At 42.7% G+C, this 20,961-nt stretch overlaps 1 protein-coding gene across 1 annotated transcript; it reads left to right on the top strand.

The window, feature by feature from the left end:
• Positions 1-2,144: 2,144 nt before the first annotated feature.
• SYT15 (synaptotagmin 15) lies at positions 2,145-20,269 on the top strand. The gene is made up of 8 exons (XM_072627324.1): positions 2,145-2,642; positions 5,275-5,464; positions 7,026-7,168; positions 9,736-10,037; positions 13,813-13,983; positions 15,269-15,389; positions 18,163-18,342; positions 19,063-20,269. Exons 1-8 carry the CDS (start codon positions 2,636-2,638, stop codon positions 19,197-19,199), a joined length of 1,251 nt encoding a protein of 416 aa, XP_072483425.1. The 5' UTR covers positions 2,145-2,635; the 3' UTR covers positions 19,200-20,269.
• Positions 20,270-20,961: the final 692 nt, after the last annotated feature.

Raw genomic sequence — 20,961 nt, 5'->3', positions numbered from 1 at the left:
TCTACAAGGCATTAAGAAGTGAAAGGCAATGAGTGCAGGAGAAATGGTTTCTTCAGCCATCTGAAGGTGGATCTGTGAAAACCAGGTCTTCAATCCTAAAAGTTGCAATTAGTCTGGGAATATTCTGACCCATGAAAGCTTTAATATGGTTAGCTAGAACTTCATTATAATTCCTTTCTAGATTAGCTACCTAAAAGCTGGCACTATTTTATGAAGATAAGAGGTTAAGGAAAGAGCAGCATGGTACAGAAGAGGTATGGGATATTGGAGGGTAAAGAATGAATGCAGCAGCAGAGCAATGACTCAGGGGAATGAACCTTAAGCCCTTTCCCCTTTCTGAAGCCCTATCAAGAATAATACTGTGAGTCATGGGAGAAGACTAAGTCTCTAAGGAGAATATTGGTTCTCTCCATGGGGAGAATTTTTCAATTCCTTTGGGCTTGACTATGAGTATTTTCTGTATCCCTTAATTCTAAATAAAACTCTTTGGTATTTTGAAGCCTTGTGAGCCCAAATGCTTATAAGGGGAGTTAGTGGCTGCTTGTGAGTTAGTATCTGCCAGATAACTTAAGTTCCCAGTTCTCTTCAGGTGGGAGCAAGAAGTCAGGCAAGTGAGAGTGTCAGAAGGAACTGTCTGACACAAGAATTATAGAAATATATACAAGAAATATTTACATATTTTTAGATGAGAATTCATAGTAAATTATTGAGGGAAACTAGGTTGTTTGGGAGTTGTCCCTAGTATTTAGAGATTCTTATCAAGAGTTAAACTCTTTCCACCCACAATATGTCCATTGGTACCCCTGTCAGTATTGAATTCTGGTTTGGCAAAAATAGTCATTTATTAGATTAGTTGCAGCAATTCCATTGTCATTAAGATTGCCTGGAAAAAGTGGATTGAATTTTCCTAATCTGTCAAATGAGGCAGTGGGACACAAGATGAAGAGCTAGAAAATTAAGAGTCACAGGATCTGAATTCAAATCCCAGCTCTGTCACTCACTACCTTAGACACTGGACAAGTTTTCTAAGGTCTCTTCCAGCCTAGATCTATGATCTTAGGAGTTAATCTCACAAGGCTGTTGGAAGGGTAAAAAGAGATAATAGATGTGAAATTTAAAGGCCTAGACAAATGTGAGGTGAGGGAGGAGGAGGGCATCATTACAGACTCTGTGTAGGAAGAGATGTCAGAGACCAGGCTCCACTTTAACTATCATTGATTTTAATTAGTAGTTGCCTCGCAGTTCAAGGATTCTATGATCCTCTCTCTCCAGGGTCTAGCACAATGCCTGGCAGTTGAGAAATGCTTTTTGATTGATTGACTGGGGCTCATCTTGTTAGAGATTCATCTTTGTTACCAGCGCATAACTTCTTTCTCCAAGTCATCAATACAGGACAGCACTAACTGTAAACAAGTGTCTTCCCACCCAGTAGTCTTTACTTTCTCAGTCCCTACTTTACAATTCAACTTCTGAGTTCCCAAACTCATCAGTGGAGGGCAGTCTTGGAGTAGTGGGTTAAACTCTGTGTTTGGAGATACAAAGACCTGGGTTCAAAACAATCGATCAATAAACATTTATTAAGGGCCTATTCTGTGCTAGGCATTGTGTTAAGAGCTAAGGATACAAAAAGAAGCAAAAGGCAGTTACTGTCTTCAAGGAGCTTACAATCTAATAGAGAAGACAATATGTAAGCAAATATATACAAAGCAACTTATATACAGGATAAATAGGAGGAAAAAAATAACATAGGGAAGGCACCGGAATTAACACGGGTTAGAGAAGCCTTCCTGTGGAAGGGGGGATCACTTAAAGGAAGCCAGGGAAGTCAGATTTTGTGCCTGATACTTAGTAGCTCTGTGACGGTGGGCAGGTCAGTTTCCACCTCTCCCAGGGAAGTCAGATTTTGTGCTTGATACTTAGTAGCTCTGTGACGGTGGGCAGGTCAGTTTCCACCTCTCCCAGGGAAGTCAGATTTTGTGCCTGATACTTAGTAGCTCTGTGACGGTGGGCAGGTCAGTTTCCACCTCTCCCGCTCATCTGCTGTTTTCTCATCTGCAACAGGGGCTAATAATACCCATATTACCCACCTAGCCAAATGTCTTAGCCAACCCTTACTGTTCCCTCCGGCGCACAGACCTTGGCACTTGGGCCCTTTTCCAGCTACATCAAGGTGGAGCCTGTGGCCACCAACTCATTTTACACGACAGCCTCCTGCTAGCAGAAGGAATGAGCCACGTTCAGGGACAGGGAGGCAGCCGCACACTTGTCTGGCTCCTGGGGCGGCGGTGTTGGAGGGAGGGGGGAAGGAAAGAGGAAGAGCGGCCCGCCCCCTTCCCCTTCCCCTTCCCATAGGCTCTCCAGCCAGCACAGTCCTTTAAATCCCCGGGCGCTCCCCAAGGCAGCTCTGAAGGGGTGGAGATTCCGCGCTGGAGCCCGAGTCGGGCCGGAGCAGGAGCAGGAGCAGGAGCAGGAGCCCGGATCTGGAGTTCGCTAATCTCAGGTCACCGAGCGGCCAAGGGTCCGGGACATCCACGTCGGCTGGGCGGAAAGTCACCTCCTGGTGCCTCTGTCCGAGCCAGAGCCTGGGGAGCCAGGTTCCTGTACCCCTGGGGCAACCGGGCTCTTCCCCAGACTCATGCCGGGTAAGTACCCTGGCAGGTCCCCAAATTGAGAGGCCAAATTAGGAGGCGCCTGCCATCTGGGGATGCTTTTAAGCAGGGAGTGGACAGGGACCCTCCCCACGCTGTTTCCCCCACTTTGCTGCTTTTGGGTTTGGGGGAGGGCACTTGTTCCTGAAGGCCAGGGCTTTGCCCTCAGGTAGTGCCCACAGGACTTGTCAGGGGAGCACCCAGTCACACTCCCAACCTTGGATGGGGACCGAACCCTCCTCCCCCAGAGACCCTGGGCCTCCTTGGCCTTGGGGTTGGTATCCAGGGCTGCTTAAAGGTGACTGTGGGAGTGCAGCAGCTGGGGAGGGTGACCTGGCAGGGAACTGGGAAGGGGGTCTCCCGGGGAAAAAAAATTGTGTTTGTAAGCTCACACATTCCTCTTGTAAGAAGGGGACCCAGCAGATTCCTACTATCCTGTTTTTGCACTGGCATGTAAGACAGTAAGGAGGATTCGGGGCGTTTCCTATTTCCACAGGTGTCTGAACTAGATGAAGCCTCACCACAAGTTGGTCTTCCCTGCTTCTCTAGGGCAGAACCACTGAGGCTGACTGAGGAAGGAGATAAGTGTTTAAGCCCCTACTATGTGCTGGGCACTGTGCTAAGAGCTGTACAAATATGATCTCCTTTAAGCCTCATCCTAACTCAAGAAGATGGGTTCATATTACAGTTGAGGCAAGGGTTAAGTGATCTACCCGGCCTCACCCAGCTAGTGTGTGAGGGAAGATCTAAACTCAAGTCTTCCTGACTCAAGGTCCAGTCCTCTGTCCACTGTGCCAAGTATCTGAGACTTCTGTGGTAGCAGGTATTCCAGATGGAAATTGGAATAAGTCTGGTGAGAGGTTGACATTGTTCCCCGGGGCAAGAGGAGCAGATGTGCTTTGGGATGAGGGGTGGTGGATACTACAGAGCTGTTGTCTAAGAAATAAAAATCAGCCCCTTCTCCCCAGTTATTTCCTTTGGGTAAGAGTAGGGTAAGGATGTGTGTGTGTGTGTGTGTGTGTGTGTGTGTGTGTGTGTGTGTGTGTGTGCGCGCGCCAAGAAAATGGGAAATGTGTAAATGCTTCTTTGGTTCTACCTAGTTTCATCAAAAACTTTCATCACAGCAGCCCTGGGAGGTTAGTGAAACAGAATCCCCTCTTTGACTGATGAAGAAACGGAGATTCTAAGGGGTCAAGATAATAAGGAGAGGACATGACAGTGCCCTGACTTGAACCCATTGAGACTCTAAATTCAGTCTTCTTTCCCTTGCATCTCGTCTTGTATTTCTTTATTTCTAAGGTGGCCTGAATCCTCTGGGAGAAGCTTCTGATTTAAACCATGGAGAGAAGTGATCTGGGTTGGGAGCTTTCCTGATCTGGAGAAAGAAGGAAGGGGTGTTTCGATCGGTGGTGCCTATAAAAACAGAAAGGCAGAAAATTAAGTCAGAGTTCATTTTCATAGCAGTTTCTGAGCTAGGAACAAACTACAAACAGAGAGGTCATCCTCTGTCCTAGGTATTTTTGTAATGTTGCCACTTAGTAGACACTTAATAATTAGCCATTTGAAAGTGATTTAAGGTTTGCAAAATGCTTTACTTATGCTGTCTCCTTTGGTCCTCAGAACAACCCTATAAGGTTGATGTTATTCTTACCTTTGTTTTACAGATGAGGAAACCAAGTCTGAGAAATGTACTGACTTGGCTGGGAGTACAAAATTAGTAAATGTCTGAGGCAGGATTTTAATTCAGTTTTTCCTAATTCTTAAGTCCCAGTGCTCCATCCACTTCACCGCCTGGATTAATAAATGTTTGCTGCAGTTGCTTATGCATAGCTGGGCTTTTTCTTCTTATTAGCAAATTCAGGGCCGCTCCCAGTGCCTAGAGATAAGGGCCATTTGTAGCTGCTGCACTAACTCCTTGTCTAGCCAGAAGATGTTAGAGGGAGGACATGACACCAGGTCTTGGCTCCAAGGTCAGCCTCTCCATCCACTATACCACACTGTCTCTCATAATCACGAGGAATCATATAGAACCAGGCATTGTGCCGAGTTCTTGGTAGTAACTTTCCCATAAAGGGAAAGAGACCCATAGCCAAGGATGATTGTCTGTGTTCTGCCTGGATTGTAATTCCTTTAAATTCCAGTCATTGATTATCTGAGTGGGTTCTTTGTGCTCCCCCAAAGCTTTATCCTCTGTGGCTTTCACATAATCATATTTCCTGCTTCCTGTGACTCAGAAGGCACTGTTATGGGCTTTTGGAGGATAGTTTTTTGGGAATCTTATTTGATTATTTTTTTTAACTTATCCACTTGAAGTCCTGCCCCCTGCTTAGCAACTTGGTGGCAAGGGAGTGTGTGTTTGTGTGTGTGTGTGTGTGTGTGTGTGTGTGTGTGTGTGTGTGTGTGTGTAGGAAGGAGGGACGCTGGGTGGTAGAGCCATGGGAGAAAGTAGGGAGGAAGGTTAGAGGAGATCCCCTAGGATGAGACTGAATCAAGGGGCAGTATTTGAGCTTAAGGAAATGGAACCACAGATTGCTTGCTCATCAGAGGACAGGTCATGAAGGTGAAGGAAGCCTCCCCATTTGCTCTTACCTAAAAGTGAGGGCTGCCTGATTCTTTGTGGCCCCAGAGCAGGTAACCGTAGTGGCCGGTGGAGTGATTGCGGGGCTGCTCTTGCTGGTTCTGATTGGGATCATGGGGTACTGTCTCTGGAAGAAGCTGTGCGTCGCCCCTGCCTATGAGGAGCTGACTGGAATGCCATCCCCTGCTGGTGGACAGGAAAAGCAGCCTTCCCAGTCAGCAGTGATCCAGCTCAACAGGTGAATGGCCTTCAACCCTCCTACTGTCATGGGAAGGGAGAGGCCAAGGGAGGAGAAAAGAAGACTGAATAAGCAGGCCAAGGGGAGTGGGCTGGGGTATCTCTGACCTGTTGTAGAGAGTTTTACCTCCTAGCAATCCGATTTAGTTTGGGACTTTGGCATTTTCCTCTAAAAGATGACGTCTTGGGTGTGAGTAAAGAATATAGAGATTTGCTTCCACCATAGACAATGAAGCAATTTTATTACTAAACATGTATGCTCCAAGTGGTATTGCATCCAGATTCTTAGAGGAAAGGTTGGGGGAGTTGAAGGAAGAAATTGACAGCAAAACTATACTAGTGGGGGACCTCAACCTCCCCCTCTCTGAACTCGATAAATCTAACCTCAAAATAAACAAGAAAGAGGTTAAGGAGGTAAATAAAACTCTGGATAAGGTAGATATGATAGATCTTTGGAGAAAATTGAATGGGAATAGAAAGGAATATACCTTTTTCTCAGCGGTACATGGAACATTTACAAAAATTGACCATGTACTAGGACATAAAAAATCTCACAATCCAGTGCAGAAAGGTAGAGATAATCAATGCATCCTTCTCAGATCATAATGCAATAAAAATTACATGTAATAAAAGACCATGGAAAGATAAACCAAAAATCAATTGGAAACTAAATAATCTAATCCTAAAGAAGGAATGGGTTAAAGAAGAAATCATAGAAACAATCAACAATTTCATTCAAGAGAATGACAATAATGAGACAACCTACCAAATTTCATGGGATAGTGCAAAAGCAGTTCTTAGGGGAAGTTTTATATCTTTGAATGCCTGCATAAATAAAATAGAGAAAGAGGAGATCAATGACTTGGGCATGCAGTTGAAAAAGCTAGAAGAGATTTGCTTCTATTCCTGAACAAATGAAAGGAAGAAAAAAAAGCATTTATTAAGTACTTACTGTGTGCCAAGCACTGGGAATAGGCAGAAGAAAATAAGATAATTTCTTGCTTTCAAAGAACTCACACTCTAATTGGGGAAACAAAATATTTATAAGAGAGTTGGTGGCAAGACGCAAGGGTCCTTGGAGCAGTTTTGGTGTAGTCTGGAGAGTGTAGTGATAATGCTTACCATCATTTATATAGTGCCAATTGTGCTAAGTGCTTTATGAACATCTCATTTGATCTTCACCACAACCCTGGGAGGTAGGTGCTATTAGAGAATTAAGGAAACTAAGGTAGAGTGACTTGTCCAAAGCTATGTAAATGTGTCTGAGGTTGGATTTAAACTCAGATCTTCCTGATTCTGGGCCCTGTGTTCCATCCATTGTGACACCAGCTGCCCCTGTAGGAGGGTAGCTAGTCAGGCCTAAGGGTCCTTCTCTTGGATTTTATTTGTAAAGACCTGGAGATACCATAGGAGACCCAGAAGGAGAATTTGTACTCCCGATGTCCATTTATTTCTTCCTTCCTCCCTAGTTCCCATTCTTATTTTACAGGCCTGTTCCAACACCTGCCGTCTCTTATTCTGGTCACTTCATTTCCTCTACCTTTACTTGCTTTTGTAAACAGGGCCCAAGGTATCCCATTTGTTGTTCCTCCTTCATTCCATGGCTGGAATTGGATCACTCTGACCAGTGGAGAGAAGATCCAGGATGAGAGTGATCCCTACATTGCCCCAGAATTCCTGCCTCGGTCATCTTTTCATTCACTTGGTGAGTAGACTGCACTCAGGCTCTACTCATTCAAAAGACATTTATTATGTTCCTTCTCTATACTGAATTCTTTGATGGTGATGGATAATATAAAGTTTAGATCCTATGAGCTTCCTATCCTCATGAATTTGGTCTAATAAAGTGATAAGATGTGGACGAAATTAACTATAATACAAAATTTTTCATGAAAAACACATCAGAGAGTTGCCAAAGCACTATTGATTGTCCAGAGGAGGAAGATTATAACTACTCAGCCTAGAGACCAGAGGGAGCTTCATGGAGGAGGCAGGATCTGAACAAGATGGGCATCTACAAGGTGAAGGAAGAGAGAACATTCCAGGCATTGGGAACAAAGTGGACCAACAGACAGGGGCAGAAGAGCACAGTATATTTTGGTGGAGTTTGGGGAGAAAAGTGGGCAAAGAGTTAGCCAGTTTGGCTGGAGTACAGAGTGTGCAGTGGGGAAAAATAGAAAGGGCTGGAAAGGTTCTGAATTCTGTGATTAATTAGATGTAGTAGCAGATAACTTCCTGAGATCTTCATGATCTTTCAAATTTCTCCAAATTAAAAGTTATACACAAGAAAGTAATTTTAGCTGTTTCCAGGATCTAAGACACCAAGAACTCTAAGGGGAAAACAAACTGATTAACTAACAGCAAAGAAAGTGACTCCCTACTTCCTAACCTCCTCCCGCACTGGCTGCCATGCTCTGGCAGGGATGCAACAGAACTTAACTCTGCCCCCTTGCCTCCTACCCCATAGTCTTTCTAACACGAGAAGCCTACAGGCAGAAGTTTTCCTGGCTGGGACTGTGGTGTGGCAGCATTCTGTGCTGGAGCAATATTCAGAGAACTTATAAATACAGGGAACTGTGGCAGGATGTTGGAGTGTGTATGGCTCCACTGGGCTTGAAGGAAAGGGGACTGGCATCTAGCAGGGGCCAGTTCTGTGCCCCTAGGAAACACCTGGGGTACAGATCAAAGCTAGTGAAATGTAAATTGCCTGTTTTGGGCAGCTTTCAAAGACAGCTTTGAAGTCCATTCACTTGGGGAAATTATCATCAGAGGGGAGGGAGTCATAAAGTGAGCAGTGGAGGAATAGAAGAAAAAAAGATCGAAATTATGACAGCTATGAAAAAAATGGTGAAGCAAAAGAAAATGAGTCAATACTGAAGAGGCAGGGGATCCTGTGAATTCTCAAGAAGTAGCAATCTCAGTGGGATGCTCTTGAATCCTTTAAGAGAAATAATAATTCTGAAAGTAGAATTTTTGGCCAGCATGGCAGAAGTAATTGACAAAACAGAAAAATGTAAATCCATGGTAGTAAACTTTATCACAGAAACAAAAGAGAGAATGACAGATTGGGAATGAAAACACACAAAAATGAGGGAGAGTCTGGAAGAAGAGTAGCAAGAACCAATAATGTTAAAAATAAAACATGATTTCCATACAAGCAAACATGAAAGAGAGGAATGCATAGAGACAACCAAAGGTTTACAGGTCTCCCAGCAGCATACAACCAATACAAAAACCTGAATAACATCGTGCAAGAAAACTTCTCAGAACTTCTGAACCCAGAAAAGAAAATGCCAGTCTAAAGAATCTATAGATCTCTTCCACAAAGAAATCCTATGCTGCAAAACTTCAAGACATATAGTGTTTAAATTTAATAATTCCAATGACAAACAACAAATTCTGCAAGTGACTTGGAGAAATACCTTCACATATAAAGGAAAGTAAATACAAGTAACATTCTGCATACACCATAGTGGGAACTTAAAGACGTTTACATTTGAATAGAATCTAGAGAACTCTCTGTGGGCTCAGATGACTAGAAAAGGCTTCACAGAAGAGAGAACACTTGAGATTGAGTTAAATAGAAGATTCTTTTCTGTTGGAGAGGTTTGGAATATTACATATGCTTCCAAATGTGGTTGCTTTATCAGTTGCTTTTTATTATAAGAGAAGGAATTTAGAATTGAGGGGTGTTTCTGGAAATGACACTGATGTTCTAGGCAGGAGAAGTTCTAGTGGAAGTAAATATAGAGTAAAAGCAGGAGCTGTCTTTGAAACAGTAAGTGGAAAAATGTCATTGAAACAGGAGGATCTTTTTCTCTTCTTTTTTAGTTTATACCAGTGATTTTATTGTTATTGGGAAATACCAGACAGGAAATTCCCTCCAGTAAGTGTTCTGAAACTGATAATCTCAGAGAATTGCCAATGACGGTGATTGGTAAAGTGATTTCTCCAAGATTGCATAGTCAACATATGTCAGAATTTTCCTGCTCTGAGGCCAGGTCAGGGCCTAGACCTGTGACTTCCAAATTCTGGAGCTGCCTCCTTTATCCAGTATCTGAATCTGGATCCAGAGATACATTTTTTCCTGGCTGCCTTGGGAGTTGATAGATCATGATGGGCCTGGAAGCTGGAAGCTTCTAGTACCCACTCACCTGCCTCACCTGAACTAGCTTCCTTGAAGGAAAAAAAAGTAATGCCAAGGTAGGTTTCCTGTCTGTTATATATCAGTGTATCCTCCTCCTTTTGAAGCCCCTGATATGTCTGTTTCAGGGGGTGCATATGTGATTGGGACAATTAACCCAGAGCTTTACAAGTTTCCTGAGGACAAGAGTGAGACGGACTTCCCTGAAGGCTGTCTGGGGAGGTTATGGTTCACAGTGGAGTATGAACAGGAGGCAGAGAGGCTGCTGGTGGGCCTGATCAAGGCCCGGAAGCTGCAGACCCCCTCCCCATCAGAGACTTGCAGTCCCTTGGTGAAGCTCTATCTGTTGCCTGATGAGCGGCGCTTTCTGCAGTCCAAAACGAAGTGTAAAACCTCCAACCCGCAATTTGATGAGAACTTCATTTTCCAGGTACTGACTCCCCCAGGGAGCAGAATGGGGGAGGCCCAGAGGTCTATCCTGGGAAGGCTTGGGGCTTGTTTGGAAAGGGGCTTGCTTCTCTTTCTTTCTGTCCATCTCCCCCCACATCTTCCTAATACACATATAGTCACCTTTAGAACTCGAGCGCAGGAATGGGTCCTCTTGGGTTCAGTGAAGTCCTTTTATTTCCTTGTGTATGCAGTGGTTCATTTTTTGTCCTTAGTGCATCAGCAAACATTTATTAAGCACATTTATGTCAATAAAAGTATGGGGGGAAGAGAAAAATAGTCCCTGCCCTCAGTAAGTTCATATTCTGATGGAGGAGCCAACATGTAAATAACTGTTTATGGACAAGATATATACAGAGAAGATAAAAGGTAATCTCAGGGAACAGGCACAGGGTGGGGTGAGGTTCTCCAGGACTGACTCCTAAATCTATCAGGAGACAGGTAGATCAGGGTGGCACTTGAGCTGGGCCTTACTTCAATGGACACAGGGCTTCTAAGAGTTGGAGGTGAGAAGGGAGAAGGCTGTGCAAAGGCAAAGGAGTGGAAGATGGAGTGCCATATACAGGGCATGGCAAGTAGGCCAATTTGGCAAGTGTGTAGAATATGTTAGGGAGAATTATGTGACATCAATCTGGAAACATGTCAGAAATAGGGCTTTGAATGCAAAACAGGAATTTAAATTTTATCTTAGAGGCAATGGGGATTCACTGAAGTTTTTTGAGATAGGGAGGGGCAGGGTTAGAGTGGGGCTTTAGGAGCATCAATTTGGTAGCTATGTGGAGGATGGATTGGAGAAGAGGGACTGGAGGCAGGGAAACCAATTAGGAGACTATTGAAATAGTCCAGGCAAGAGGAGATAAGGGCCTTAACTAGGGGGGTGGCTATGTGAGAAGAGAGAAGGGGATGGATGCAAGAGATATTAAGACGTAGAAGAATCAAAAGTTTATCTCAATAGACCTTCGGATATTTAAGGATGGTTATCATATATCCTTTATCATTGAGTTGTTTCAGTCATGACTCCTTGGGGTTTTCTTGGCAAAGGTACTGAAATGGTTTGCCATTTCCTTCTCCAGTTCATGTTACAGGTAAGGAAACTGAGGCAAACAGGATTAAGTGACTTGCCCAGAGTCACACAGATAGTAAATGTCTGAGGCTAGTTTTGAACTCATGAGGATGAGTCTTCCTGAGCCTTCCAAGCCCAGTGCTCTATCTACTGCGCTGTCTAGCTCCCCTATCATATGTCCTGTCTCTGGGCCTATGGTTCCCAGTTCCCCCCATTTTTCCTCATGTGACAAATTGTTAAGATGCCTCACTCATCATCCTAATTTCTCATCTATGGAAACACTGACTGTTGGGGTTTTCAGAAAACTGGACAAGGTCTTTGAGGGGTGGTATAAGCAGGGCAGAGAACAGTAGAACTGTTACTTTCCCCCCTTTTTTCTAGACACCATTCTTCCATTAATGCTCCCTAAGAATGCATTAATTTTTCTTTCAACTTCATCGCATTATTGACTAATTGTAAAAAGTTGCTTTCTTTTAGCTGAATAAAGCTTGGAACCTTGTAGGCAAGACTGACTCCTTCCTCTGTCCTGCACAGAACAGTTTCAGGACCTTATACAGAAACGACCTGCTGAGAGGCATGACTGGGAATCTTGTGGGCAAGGTTAAGTCTCTGATGCCAACAAGTCTATAAATGACCAAAATCATGGTCTTTTTTTTTTTTAAACATGAGTTAATTATTTAGCCATATCTCCCTTATCCTGCACCTGTGCAATGGACTTTTTTGAACCCAAGTACAAGACTTCATATATCCCTGTTCCTTTACTTGGCTCTTATCTGTTTCATTTTGTCAGACTGAAATTATTAAGCTCTTACTGATTCAGTTCATAATTACAATCCTTCCAAAGCCATTTTTGGGTTGGTTTGGTTTTTTTTTTTGACTTTACAGTTTGATTCTGTCATCCAGTACATCTTAGTTTTGTGTTATCTGCATATTTGACAAATATTACCTCTCTACCTTCATTTAAGTCCTTGATAGAAATGTTGAAGATAGGAGGGACCTGGGACCCTCCTTTAAACACTATAAAATTTCATACACATTAATCAGCACTTTGGATGTAGTCATTAAAAGGAGCAGGACTGGACTAGAGATTTCACTGGTCCAGACAACTCCCTCGTGAGAAATCTTCCTCTACCAATGCAAATCAGCATCTTCTCTGCAACTGAGAAGCTTAAAGGGTTATTTAGAACAGGTATCAAACATGCTGCATCCAGTCGAACACTCCTGAGGATGACCCAAACTGATTAAAATGGGAACTATTTAACAAAAAACTGGGAACTATAACAAAATAAATAAAAATACAGTAAAGTATAGATACTATTACATTTTAGAACTAAGTTACAATGTGGCCCACAGGGATCCTTGTATACGGATTAATGATCCCCATCTCTGTATGAATTTGATAGCATTGGTCTACCAGGGTCAGGTAGTCACAAGGTATCAGAAGTAGAATTTGAACCCAGATCTTTCTGGTTGTGAAGCAGGCTTTCCACCTACTTCTCCATGTTGCCTCTCTGTAGTCATCCAATCATCTAAACTTTACTCAACAGTACTATTATATAGTTCACATTCCCTGCCTTTTTTTTTTAGATGTATAATGTATTTCTACACATTATATTATATAATAATAATAATAACATATATTATAATGTATATATCAATAGTACTTTCCAATGACTTCTCCACCCCAATAGAAGACTCTCTTGAAACAAGTAAGTGTAGCCCAGCAAAACACTTGGTTCATGGCCAAGTCTGAAAATGTCTGAAAATGCATGCTTCATTCATCACCAGCGGGCCATCACTCCTTTGTTGATAGGCAGATGTGCTTCACCATAATTCCAATGAAGTCACAATTGGTTATTGCATTGATCAGAGATCTGAAGCCCCTCCAATATTGGTATGGCCAATTCCTTTGTATACAGCTTTTCAGGGAAGAGCACAGAGGTGCTCACATGCACGTGTGTACCCTCTAGAGCTTAGCATCATTACTAAACCTGTTTTTAGCAGCATGCCAGTACTTAATATGAAAAAAAAGTTGTACAAATATAGGAAGGTTGATAGAGTTAGTAAACTGATAGATTATGGGACATAGATGAAATTTGCATGGGTTTAACAAGGCATCTGACAAAGTCTCCCATGATATCCTTGTGGACAAGGGATGGGTTACATCAGTTGGGCTATGGCTCAGCAAATTGTGGCATATGAACATAATGAAATATTCTTACACAATGAAAATGATGAATAGCAAGAATTTAGAGAAACTTGGGAAGACTTCTATGAGCTGATGTAGAGTGAAGTGAGTGGAACTAGGAAAATAATTTATACAATATGACAATGCTGTAAGGACAAATAACTTTGAAAGACTTTAGAAGGCAGATCAATCCAATGAACAACCAGGATTCCAGAGGATTGATGAAGCATGCTATCTAGAGAGGAGATGGACTCAGGGTGCAGATTGAGACATAACATTTCTGGATCTGGCCAATAGAGGGGGTTTGTTTTGCTTGATTATGTATATTTGTTACAAGATTGTTTCTGCTTCCCCCCTTCCCCACTTTTCCTCCCCCACCTTCAATGGAAAGAAGGTGGGTGAGAGAGAGAAAAATAAATGCTTGTTAATTGAAAAACAAAAGCAATCTCCCAGACCCCTCTTTGGCACTTGACTCAGTCCTGGGATTCTCCTTCCCACCCCACTCAGGTATCCAGCAGGACAGTCACTCAGAGGGTGCTGAAGTTTTCCGTGTTCCACGTGGACAAGCATAGAAAGCATCGCCTCCTGGGCCAAGTGCTCTTCCCACTGAAAGAAGAGATGCTAACAAGTGGTAGTCGGCCCATGGTCTGGAGAGACTTGGAAGCAGAGAGCCTGGAGGTAGGTGATTAGTAAAGGTTAAACTAATTGGGCAAATATCACCTTATGTTAGAGTAGCGACTGACTAGGTTGTGGCAGGGTTGCAACAGAACACTGGAGTGGATTTTGTAAAGGTCACTGAAACTTGGGGAAGGGACCTTGCAAGTCCAACTCCTTCATTTTACAGAGGAGGAAACTGAGGCCTGAAAGAATATTTTTTTTAAGTGACTTGCCCAAACTCAGGTTCCTCTGACTCTAAATCTAATGACATTTTCAATGCACCATGCTGTCTTGGATTGATGAGTGATTGCTTGAGGGAATGAGAGACTGTATTATAAGAGTTCCTGTCCCACAGACGGCCCTGGCCAGGCATCCAGCCAGCAAAGAAAGCCTTCCATCCAATTTACTTTTTTAGGTTATTAGGAATCAGTTTGGGGTAAATGGAAAGAATAATCACCAGAAAGCAATAGAAAATGAAACTTGCAAAACTGGCAAAAATGGCTCCATAAAAGAGACATGAAAAGACACCCCCCATGACTTTGTAGAGATGGTGACAAGGACCTTCCAGCATGCACCACCTTCTTCTCTTGCCTCACAAATGACTGACCTTCGTTTAAGGGACAGTTCTGTAAAGCAGTGACAGCCATGAATGAGCTGCCTGTATAGGAAATGGTGAAAAACATCAGCAAATAGTAATTATCAACAAAATTGATTTCTCCAAGATGCAGAAATTTTTCAAAGAATATAAAGACTTAACGGAAATTGTCCAGAAAGGTATTACTTAGATTCAAGTGTTCTAAGCTCAAAGTCTTTGTTTTGTTGACCTGATTCTGATCATGAGATTATGGATTTGGAGTTAGAAGAGTTGTAAAGATTATTTATCAGTTAGCAGTATACAAAGCAAGATAGTGTGCTGGGCTGTAGGGATTCAAAGACAAAATTAAGAACTTTTGTTTTTTCCAGGGAACCATTTGCATACATAAGTATATATAAAATGTATAGAAAGCATATGCATATATATACTATATACAGTAATAATTATACAGTAATAATGGGGTGAAGAGAGGCGTTCATAGCTGGTGGAATCAGAACAGGCCTCTGGAGGAGGTAAGCTTTGAAGTAAGCCAGAGAGGCTAATGGGAGCTAGGGAGAAAGGATTTAGCCACAGTGTTGGCATGGTGAGCTCACTACCTGGAAGTAATCACTGTGGCTGTTGGAGAAGGCTAGGTGCTTCATAAAAGCCACTTGTCATGCCTTTCAGACAAATTTCTTCTCTTAAGCTCATTGTTCATTCTGTTCTCTACAGCCACCCTCCAAGTTTGGGGACATCCAGTTCTCCCTCAGCTACAATGACTACCTGGGACGCCTGACTGTGGTGGTTCTGAGAGCCAAGGGCTTGAAGTTCCAGGATGACAGGAATGTTGTTAGTGAGTTCTGCTTCCCTTTTGCTGAGACGATGTCCGGGAATTTAGCCTCCATTACGGTGGCCTTGAAGTCTAGAAACCCTGGGGGCAGGGGTTCTTAACCATTTTTTTTTTTTTGTAGCATGGACCACTTTGGCAGTCTTTTGTTGCCAACATTCATAATTAAAGGAAGTACTAAATTTCAGTTAGAGATTGGTGAAAAGATGGAATATTTTTCCCCCGTACAAATTCGCAGAATCCCCTAAATCTATCCACGGACTTGGAGCCTATGGGGGCCAGTGGCCTCTCCCCAGTTAAGAATTCCTGCCTTAGGGGATTGACTTTCTTCTAGTAAAGTTGATCCTAACAGACTTGGGGGGAAGAAGTCAATGCTTTCCACAACCCATTTCTTCACATTACATAGAATCCTAGAATTTCAGAGCCAGGAGAAACCTCAGAGCCTATCTCATCCTATCTGTGCCTGAGGAAGACTGTTTTTCTATGACACCCCACAAAGGAGGTCATCCAATTTTTGCTTGAAGACCACATGTGATAGAGGCCCCCACTCCTTGCTGAGGCAGGTAGACTCCTGTACTTTGTGATAGCTTTAATCATTAGCTAAGGTTTTTCTCACATCAAACCTTGGCAAATACCATCCAAAGCCTATGTCACTCTGCCCTTGGGAGCCCTCAAGAAACATGACTGTCCCTCAAGCAGCAACTTGAATCCCTTTAAATGTTTGAAAATAGCCAGTTCATCCATCCTAAATCATCTCTTTTTCAGGCTAAACGTTCCTTGTTCCTTCACCTCATCCTATTTGTTATAATTTGTTATTATATTTGTACTTCCTTCTACTGTTTGGTATAGTATAAGCTAAGAATCCTGGCTCTAAAGTCAGAGGACCTAGATTCAAATCCACCCCAGACACTTACTAGCTGTGACCCTGCCTCCCTGGGGCTCAATTTTCTAATCTGAAAATCAGACAGTTAAGTTAGATGGTTTCTGAGTGATCAATCCAAAAGCATGTTAGTGAGTGCCAAACACTATGCTTGATGGGGATACAGATACAAAGAAGACAACAGTCCTTTCTCTGAAGAAGCTCACATTCTAATGGAGGAGACAGTACATGTATAAGCACATATGAAATAAATGTGAAAATGATAAATGCAAATAAATGGAGAGCATGAGCAGTCAGAGGTGAACCAGGAAAGGCTTTGTGTTGGGGTCTGTGAACTTCTATATATATGTGTGTGTGCGTGTGTGTATATATATATATATGTAATATGCATATATATGTATATATGTAAAATATATATTTACAAATATATATATTTGATACATATAATATACAGAAAGAACGTTCAGTCATGTTTGACTCTTCATGACCCCATTTGGGGTTCTCTTGGCAAAGATACTGGAGTGATTTGCCATTTCCTTCTCTAGCTCATTTTACAGATGAGGAACTGAGGCAAAGGGGTTAAGTGACTTGCCCAGGGTCACACAGCTTGTAAGTGTTTGAGGCCAGCTTTGAACTCAGGTTCTCCGGACTCCAGAGCCAGTGCTCCATCCACTGTGCCACCTAGCTGCTCCAACTCAAACTCCTTAAAGGAAGCTAGGGCTTCTCTGAGGCCGGGCCAAGTATCTATTATCTTAGGATACTGCTAAACTGAACCAGTTGCTGTCTGTGTGCCCTGAACTCTTTCCCTTCCATGTTCACACTGTTCTTTACACTCCTCTTTTATGCCTAGAACTTCCTTTCTTGAACCTCCTCCAGGAAGCCTTCTTTGATCCCTCAGCCACTAGTTATTTCCCCTCTCCCTCCCTGCCCCTCCCTCCTCTAATCTCACTCTTCTTGGGTGGTTTTGATTTGTGCTCAGGACAAGTCTTTACCCCTGCCCTCATTCCCCTGAGTCTAGGAGCTCTTTTAGGGCAAGGGCAGAGTCAGAGCATAGGGTGGAGAGCACCCAGTGTGGGGGAGAAGAAGCTAGGGACTTGGTTATTACAGTGTTTTTTTTTGTGTGTGTGTGTCCTTTTTCCTCCCCCATTACTTATTACCTTTTGGTAACAGGGAAAGTCAATCCACTTTCCCTAGAAATGGAGTCAACTTTCTTCACTTTAGGCTTGGTAGGATTTGAGCTTCTCTTTAGGGATTAAAGAAGCTTGAGCCCAGAGCCTAAAATCCTTCCTAACTGAAGCAGTGGAGTTCCTGTGGAACAGGAATGTTGGGAAGGTCACAAAACCCAGAGAAGAGGGCCCACTGGCTGGGCCCAGAAACATAGCTGCCATTTTCATGATATTATTTGCTGCTTGGGTGAATGTGGTGCCAGGGTCTTGTGTTATTTTCAAATAAGTAAAAATCTTGTCTGGACTATGAATGCTCTCCAAAGCCTGGGAGGAAGGAAAAGCTGTCACTAAGCCTTAAGATGGATGGTCAGACTAGAAAGACATTAAAATAATTAACCCTCGTTTCCTTTGATAATGGCCCTGGCTGCAATGGTTATGGGTCATGTTGGCTGAGTTCCTAGGGCACAGCAGCATGTTTGCCAAACTGGGCATATTCTACAAGTGAGGAAGGAGGGGAAAATTCTGTCTTACTCAGCTTGGGAGACCCATCTACAGGTTAAGGTAACAATGGGCATTTGGCTTCTACTGACTGGTTTATTCCATCAAGATACTTCCACAGAGGTTTGTTTTCAGTATAGAGATTTTATGGCCTTCCCAGGGAGAAGATAAATGGAGGTATCTATTTAGTGTTCCCTCTACAATCTCCTATGGTTTCTCACTTTGGTTTCTTTAGGTGTGTTTGTCAAAGTGTCACTGATGAACCACAACAAATTTGTCAAATGCAAGAAGACCTCTGCTGTGCTGGGCTCCCCCAATCCTGTGTATAATGAAACTTTCAGTTTCAAGGCTGATCCCGTGGAGTTAGACACTGCAAGTCTGAGCCTGACGGTGCTGCAGAACACAGAAGGGGACAGTAAGGCAGTTTATCTTTCTGATCCCAAGCTTGGACACCCAGATGTCAAATGACCTTATAGTAGCTATAGTAGTAACATTTATACATATAACATGAAAGGCACTGTGCTAGGTGTTTTACCATTATTATCTTACTTGATCTTCACAACTACCCAGTAAGGTGCCATTATCATCCCCATTTTACAGTTGAGGAAACTGAGGCAAACAGATTAAGTGACTTGCCCAGAGTCCTACAGCTATTAAGAGTCTGAGGCTAGATCTGAACTCAGGTCTTCTTGACACCAGTTCCTGTGTTCTTTCTACTATGCCATCCAGATACCTCATGTCAAGGAAATCAAGGCTGAAAGGTAGTGTTTGCTTGCCCAGGGCTGCAATGCCCTGTCTGAGGAAGGGATCTGAATCGAGGATTTCCTGTCACCCCATTTACCATATGATAGCACCTGCACAGCTTACTGTTAGAAAAGAGAGGCCCACATTGGTTAATTGAATTTTGGAGGATTCCTTACTATCACTATTTTATAGAAGATATGACCACAGATATTAGAATACAAGTTTAAAGCTTTTAACTGATACCTGTTTTCCTATCTGTATAATGAAGAGTGAATTTGCTACTTCCTTAAAGTGAGGGTGAGAAGTAACTCAAATGTGGTGCTGAGCAAACTCCAATCATGGACAGAGAATAACTGTTGCTTTTCCCTCCTCCCTCCCCTTTTTAATCCAGAAAGCCAGCAGCTGGGCCGTGTAGTAGTGGGACCTTTCATGTACACGAGGGGGAAAGAACTGGAACACTGGAATGAGATGATCAGTAAGCCCAAAGAGCTGGTGAAGAGATGGCACGCCCTCTCCGGAAGCGCCTAAGCAACAATGGTCTGCAGGGACAGCGATTTCTGCTTTGGAAACTGCTTCTCTTCCTTTAGAAAACTGTGACGTAAGAATAAGCGTTGTTGCCATGCCCCCAGCAGCTGGCAGAACCACCAGGCCAGCCCCATGGAGGATGTCGTATGCAGGGAGCAGGCTCTCTGACAGGATGAGGGAAGATGTCCATACTGGTTCCAGGTCACAAACAGGGTCTCATCTTTCCTTGGTTAGCGTAGGGAAAGTCGTAATAAAATGTCTCTTCTCTCTCTTGTGGAATACTCTCAAGAGTCCTGTTTGGGGATCTTTAACACTGTAAAGCTAAAGTTAAGTCAGAATTTCGGACACTCAGACCATTTACTGAATAGTAACACATGTTAGTGGGACAAATTTTGGTTTTCTCCAAGGTTAAATTCCTTTCAGCATATGTGAGTACTCTTTTGTAGGCAGGCCAGTCTCTACTCAGCCACAAAAAGAAATACTATTTTAAGAGGATAGGAATAGGAAGAAGTTAGGACAATATCATTGAGTGTACTTATGCCCTTGTGTCAATGAGAACTACACATGGACTGGAGCAATTAAACACAGTAAGGGATGTGTATCTTATCACTTGTTTACTTGAAACTCACGTGAACCCTACCTCTCTCTAGATTCGAGAGGATCTGTAGTGTAGGACTCATCTCAGTGATATAGTGACCTCAAGGTGGAATGAGATTCTTTGGTGACAAGAATGTTGTTTGAGCTAGTTGGAAAAAAATCTCTTCAGAACAAAGAAATAATGTTACAAACATCAAAACGAGAGGGGAAATATAAGCCGGCCATAGCAGACTATAGATTGTCCAAGTCAAAATGACTTGGATATTGTGATACTTACTCATATTGTTCTAAAGGAGTGAGATGAGAATGTTCTACTAATGGTGAAATTCCTGATGAAAAATGTATGACCCTTATTGTGAGGGTTTCCTGGCCAGGTGTTATCCAAAAAATCTTGATTTCTGTGCTTTCCTCTACTCTGACTAAGCCATTTCACATTCCCATACTCCTCTGGTCAGTAAAACACTTGTGAATCATGACTGGCTGTCATTTTCTTTACTAGTTACTAGAAGGCACCCATAGCAGGTCTATTTTTGGAGTTTGATGTTTGGAGGGAAAGGTTTGATTCAATGAATATTTATTAATATTTATTTAGCACCTATGTGCCAGTGCAGCTCACAACAGAATATGTGAGCTGGGATCCAATGGACTGGCCCTGTAGAATTGGCAATTCAATGAAGGTTATCAACCATCTTGTGTAATATAAGTAAACATCAAGTGCATCTTGGATATTTTATATGATGTGGTGTTTAGGAATAGTGTTCATCTGTCACTGTTCCATGTTACCAAGGAAGGAAGAAAAAATGAAATGAACCATGGGAAGCTGGGATAGGGTGTTTTTACTTTAGTTTATTATCCATTACACTGTTTTATACTTGACAAAGACTTTCAAATGAAATTTTAAGTCACCACTGTCTTCTTTTCTAGATGAATTTTGCATTAACCATTGTGCTACATACCTATTTATAAAGATTTTTCAAAAATGGAGAGGGAAGGAGGCAGCATAGAAATAAAACTGTTAAGATTACTGGCTAACCTAAGTTAGACCCATCCTCTCAGGCTCTGCTGCTGTTTGTTGTGCTATCGCTAAGAATTATCCTGACATACAGAATTGGTCATTTCTTCAGCTTAGTTAGGTGATGAAGTCTGGAAGGGAAAATTGGCCTGCTTA

This window comes from Notamacropus eugenii, chromosome 1, assembly GCF_028372415.1.
Source record: "Notamacropus eugenii isolate mMacEug1 chromosome 1, mMacEug1.pri_v2, whole genome shotgun sequence".
Lineage (NCBI taxonomy): Eukaryota > Metazoa > Chordata > Mammalia > Diprotodontia > Macropodidae > Notamacropus > Notamacropus eugenii.
The sequence above is the reverse complement of the archived record's forward strand: the minus strand, read 5'-3'. Positions and strand labels throughout refer to the sequence as shown.